The sequence below is a fragment of the Xenia sp. Carnegie-2017 genome, unplaced genomic scaffold (genome assembly GCF_021976095.1).
Source record: "Xenia sp. Carnegie-2017 unplaced genomic scaffold, XeniaSp_v1 HiC_scaffold_31, whole genome shotgun sequence".
Classification (NCBI taxonomy): Eukaryota; Metazoa; Cnidaria; class Anthozoa; order Malacalcyonacea; family Xeniidae; genus Xenia; species Xenia sp. Carnegie-2017.
The window spans coordinates 72878-78877 of NW_025813495.1; the positions used below are offsets into that span (position 1 = coordinate 72878).

At 39.0% G+C, this 6000-nt stretch overlaps 2 protein-coding genes across 2 annotated transcripts; one reads left to right on the forward strand and one right to left on the reverse strand.

Annotated features, from left to right (window-relative positions):
* Positions 1-532: 532 nt before the first annotated feature.
* On the reverse strand, positions 533-1204 carry LOC124455326. Its single transcript, XM_047005997.1, has one exon. The coding sequence runs from the start codon at positions 1202-1204 to the stop codon at positions 533-535; it is 672 nt and encodes a 223-aa protein (XP_046861953.1).
* Positions 1205-2650: 1446 nt separating this feature from the next.
* LOC124455327 lies at positions 2651-3633 on the forward strand. Its single transcript, XM_047005998.1, is given in 3 exon segments — positions 2651-3087; positions 3164-3302; positions 3305-3633. Coding segments are annotated over 3 exon segments (882 nt in total). The 5' UTR covers positions 2651-2673.
* Positions 3634-6000: the final 2367 nt, after the last annotated feature.

A 6000-nucleotide genomic window follows, 5' to 3' on the forward strand; every position in this document is an offset into this window, starting at 1 on the left:
TCTTACATATACTACATTTAATATTGTTGTCACAGTCACGAGCCTTGTGGCCCTTTTCCAAACAAATATAACAACGACCGTATTTCTTAATAATATTCTTACGTTCCTCAATTGACTTGATCTTCTCACATTCTTCATGCCGATGACATTCCAGGCAGAATGCGCAACGAACCGGAGGGCGCTTGCTGTCAGGAGGGCGCTTGCTGTTTTCGTATCGTTCCGCCTGGCTCCATTTGACGACTTCTCAGGATCACCATGCCGTTCTCGTTGCTCTCTCTGAACTCGATGCTCTTCTCGCAGCTCAACTTCGCACTTTAACGCTCTTAACATATCGTCCATATCCCACTGATGGAAGTTTTCGCTTCTCGTGATCAACAATCGAATCGATTCCGGTATCAAGTTCAAAACGTAAGGTACCACAATTGATGAATACGTAGCGCTGTCCACTCCCAATGCATCCAAACCTCGATGATGTGCTTCGACACTATCACACAAGTGACGAAGAGACGTAATATCTCTCGGATCTTTCACTCTATCTAAGTTCAAAGTTTTGCATGTGCGCTCGTTGGACCGATTCTGGCTTCCCATAGCGTTCCTTCAACGCGTCTATTGCAGCGTTGTAGTTCGCCGAAGTCAAAGAATATCCCGCGATACATGACTTCGCTGGTTCGCCTAAGAGTCCCCGAAGATAATTGAATTTGTCAACGTCGGACAAACTTCCATTTCCGTGAATGGCGCTTTCGAAGGAATCCCAAAACTCCTGCCATTCGCAAACATTTCCATTGAACCGCTTAACGTGCAGCTTTGGCAATTTTGCGCAAACTGTTCTATTGGTCACCGACGCTCCTCCGTCAGACCTTAACGAACTGTTCATTCTATTTTCCGAAGCGCAATTGCCGTCAATCTTTTGGCGAAGCTTCCTCGCCATCGACTTTGCTTCAGAACTTATTCTTCCAGCTTCCTCGACTTCGCTGACAATGTCAAGTTCTGACGCTTCTTCGTCCCCAGCAATCAAGTTAAGGATGTCTTCATCCAGTTTTTGGAGCATAGCGACTGTCTCCAAGATTTTGTCGCGTTGCTGTTCCGCGTCATTCTTTCTTCGTTCATCGAATGCGTCGACTAAGCCTGCTGCCGACGCCACAACTTTCGTCAGGTAACCGCGATGACCTGCTCGTACTCTTTTCTTTCTTGCTAACTCCTCCATACTATCCGGCTCGAAGGACCACTTGTCGCAGAATTCACTGAGTTCGTCCAGAAAATTGATCTGCACTCTGATTCGGTTTGTTTTATGGAGTTTATTAGCAATGAACAATCTACACAATCTCTCCGACTCTTACAAATTTGAGTCTATTTATATGTTTACATTTCGTGACTTACGTGCACTATTACAACATGAATTAATTAAGAGAGAAAATACTTAGGAAGTGTTAAGTATATACACCCTAATTTTTAATTATAATTTTGGCACACATAAAACTCTGCATGGGAACTTATAAAATCTGGCATGCAATAAAAAATATAAATGAAATATCCTAAATTATACAACAACATATATCAACATGGCGTATTCTACTAGTAATCTTAATAAGAAACGCGGAGGAAAACGCTGTGTTGCTGGCGGACCTAATCAAATTAGTTGCGCCAATGATTCAAAAACAGAAGGAATGTCGATGCATCTGTTTCCTAATAAAGAAACAGAGCCGCAAAGACATAGAAAATGGTAAATTTTGTGCGTAAACATAGACCGGTTTTGAGGCCTCCTCTACCTCGTGTCTGTGTTCTGCGCATTTGAAGATTCTTGTTTGACCTTAATTTGAGCGTGCAAGTCAAGCTCAAAAGAAGGTTGAAGAAAGATGCTATCCCAACCATTGACGTGGCTGGGATTCCTGAACCATTACAGGACGAAATAACCGATCGAAAGTGCAGACAAGTAAGTTTACGCTTGTTTATGTTAATTTTTCTTTTGTCATATGTAAATTCGATATATGTTTTGTAGATTATTCGACATACTCTCCATAAGCCATCGCTGAAGGAAACATGTTCTCTCGATGAGGAAGTACCATCTACTAGTGATGGAGCTGAGCATGTTGAAGTATGCACTGGGGAAGCAAACGATTCGCCATTTGAAGAAGAACTACATGCAGTTGGTGAAGATATTTGTGAATCCCAGTCTCCATGTAAATCGTGCCATCGTCTTAAGAAAAAACTTACATCTTTACAAAAGACTTTAAGCTGGTATAAAAGACAAAAGCATCTTTGAAGAAAAAGGCCCAGAAGTTGCAAAATGAATATCGACGCGAAATCAGGGAAAATCGTAATACATCCGTGGTTACCAGCATTGATATAGACGATGAAATGCAGGGAGTGCTGAAGAGCTTTTCGAAGAAGAATCATACATGGACTACCTCTTTCGAAGAGTCTAGTCAGAGTGAAGATTTAGATGAAGATACCACAAGTAATACAGTCAGGTATTTTATCTTATAAATAATTAGATCTCTGTTGTATTTCATAATAATGAATTTTCTTAATCGTGTTACAGAATTGATGAAGGAGCAAGCTCGCATGAACAACCTATGTTCATGGTATTTTACATCTCATTGGTTGAGTTGTTTGAAAATTTTGCTTTAACTGCAAGGCTGAAAATCAAAAGTACACATTAAAAATATCGGTTCGATGGCCATTGTAGAGCAAAATTGTGGTAAATGTGTTGAAAAGAACTTTATGTGGAGAAGCCAACCTATGGTTTTGGGAAGATATCCAGCTGGAAATGTTATGACTAGTTTTGGTATATTGATGTCTGGTGTCAGTATAAGTCAAGCCATGCTGATGTTCAAGCACATGAATCTCTCAGCAAATAGTGTGTCCACTTATCATGTGCATCAACGCACCTTCTTGTTTCCAGCTATTCTGAAGCATTGGGAAAGCTATCAGTTAAAGTTAATTGAAGATGTGAAAAAAAGTGATGCGGATTTCCAGACATGGTCAGGAGATGGAAGCTTTGATTCTATGGGGCACAGTGCGAAATATGGAGTCTACACAATTTGGAGCAACACAACATCAAAGCTGGTTCATTTTGAATTGCTTCAGGTATTATCGAATGATGAAAATCATTGTTTGTAGTGTTTTTACTTTCAATGATGGAAGCATTTTGATTTTTAAACAGGCCAATGAAGTTGGTAGCAGTAATGCCATGGAACTGGAGGGAGCAAAAAGATCTTTTCAGTTTCTTGAGAAATCTGGGCTTACCATGGATGTTTTCATCAGTGACAGGCACAAAGGGATTGCAAAGTGGATCCGAAACGAAAAGAAACAAAGCACTTTAATGATATCTGGCATGTAAATAAAAGTATTGCTAAACAACTTAAGATGGCAGGCAAAGAGAAAGGGTGTGAAATAATCAATGAGTGGTTGGGTGGTATTCGCCGACATTTGTATTGGAGTGCTCTAACTACTATACTTGGCTTTGAAGAGCTTATCATTGCTAAATGGAAATCTACTGTGAGACACATGGCTAACAAGCATGATAACCACCCTGATGCATTATTCCCATCGTGTGCTCATGGTCAGATCCCAGAGCGGAAATGGATACCAATAGGTAACTTAAAATACTCAGCTAATGTGGAAATAGAATAGTACAAGGTTGTATGTCATACTATAGTCACAACTCTATACATGAAACACAATTTCACAACCTTTTAGCGGCGATAAGCACGTCCATTCCTATCTCTCAATAGTGGCCCGACGTTTTCAAGGACAGCCTCATGAACTAAAGGCCCAAATTTGGCATGCTGTGTTATGCATGATATTTTCTCAATGCTGCCATCGAATGTCATTTTCTGCAAAGCTGGCCCTATTTCCTTACAGCATCTGTACTCTAATGTGCCTTCTAACAAATCGGTATGACAGCATTGACAATTACACCTGAAACGTGGGAGCATTGTGGTTTATAAAGTAACTTTATGTATATTACAAACAGGAGAAAACAACAACTTACCATTCACCGAGTGGAATTACGCCATCACTTCGTTGTTCTAAGGTCGCAGGAGAATTCCATCGGGATCATCTGAGTATGCACTTCATCACCATCTCCTGCGAGCAGTTCATCGTCATATGCGAAGTCGTTTAAATGCTCGACATAACCCACGGATTCCGAGCTCGAATCAGATACGCATTCAGACATCGAATTCGAATTATCTGAGCACTGATTTGAGGCCATTCTTTCCGGACAACTTGTTTTTTAATATTTTATTGAAAATACTGTCATTATTTGTTTTTAACACAAGAAAAACGACAACAAAATCACCTCCTATAATATAATATTATATTGACGGAAACAGACGTGTTCAACTATCTACGTCACAAGTATCAATATGGCGTCGTAAAAAATTCGCAAAAAGTACCCGACTTTGGAGGCAAAATTAAGGAACTTATATTTATCTGTTGAGTCCAGCGACATGTCATAGTTCTTCAAATAATCCAAATTTTCAATTAAGCTAATAAAAAAGGGGGGCTAAAATTCGTGATATAACCCCTTTAAATGAAGATATGATCTTCGCATGAGACAATTGCTTATATTGTCAAACAAAGTGCGAAGATCATATCTTCATTTAATATCAAACACCGCACTGCATAAACTATTCATATGACATTCATTTCACGAGAAAACATCAGCCCAACAAAATTGACCTGCTCACCACTGTGTGACTTCATAGCTCAGTTGGTCAGAGTACTGCACCGGCACCGCAGAGGTCATGGGTTGGATTCCCGTTGAGTCACCTGATTTTTCAAGTTTATGAGACAATTGCTTAAATTGTCCAACAAAGTGCGAAGATCATATCTTCATTTAATTTCAAACACCGCACTGCATAAAAACATTCAAATACGTATATTACTCACAAATATTAAATCAAAAGTCTTATTATACCTCGAGCATATACCTCAACCTCAGCACACCACCATTTTTATACCGCGTAAAATTTCAACTTTACTGGATGACGAAAAGTTAAATAGGAAACAGAAAGGAGAAAATGAAATTGTACATAATTATACAGTCCAGCTTCATACAGCCGTTGTCACTGTGACGCTTTTGTCACATCGGCTTTGTCATCTCAGTTTTTGGTCAAGAATATTCGTGTGAAAGCTCAATCCGATCTTTGTCATCTTGTCCAGTGGAGATTATTCGTCATCCACTACAACCTCCCTCCCCTCCCTCACCGCACTGTATTTCAAGGATGCAAGATGTAATATAAATGCCATGTATCATCAATTGAAAATAAGTCTCCAGGGAAGTGTTTTCATCAATATGCTATTAATAGGCTTTTAAAAATGATCTAAAATTCATTCAGCAGCCTGTTTGACTGAGAAACCTGAAGAAACATGGAAATTAACTGACATTTTTCTATGTACATTTTTTAGAAACAACTTAGACAGATTAATACCTGGATGGTAGAATTAGAACAGTTCACGAAGTCATTCTGCACAACTAATGGTTTATTAATGGTTGATTGCCGCAATATCAGAGATAGCATCGTTCCGAAACTTGGTTCCATTTTTCGACAACTTTCCAAGATGGTTGCAAAGGATCTTATGAGGATGTCGAAGAAGTTCATTGACAAGGCTCAACAGCTTGTTAAGGTAATACGTTTTTATCAACATGCCACTTTTTTACTGCAGAACTACTGTTTGCAGTGTAATATTTGATAAAGTTTCCGTTACTCAACATTCAGCAACATTATAGCAACTTAGCTATAACATCTTGTAAGCCCGTTATCGGAAATATCACAAAAACTTACAATATCACTTATGTAACCCAACGTAGGGCAACATTACATTATACAACATTACGTAACCCAACATACAGCAACATCATAACATCTTAAAATATTACATAACCCAACATTACGCAAAATAGCAGCTTGCAACATCACGTAACTACGCATTTGGCAAAAACTAAGTAATATTAGAACAAAGTAAATGGTTTGAACCCGGGAGTATCGTTAT

Bases quoted from the DNA above. Each gene is read 5' to 3' on its own strand.
- LOC124455326 (XM_047005997.1), bottom strand. From the start codon at position 1,204: ATGGAGGAGTTAGCAAGAAAGAAAAGAGTACGAGCAGGTCATCGCGGT.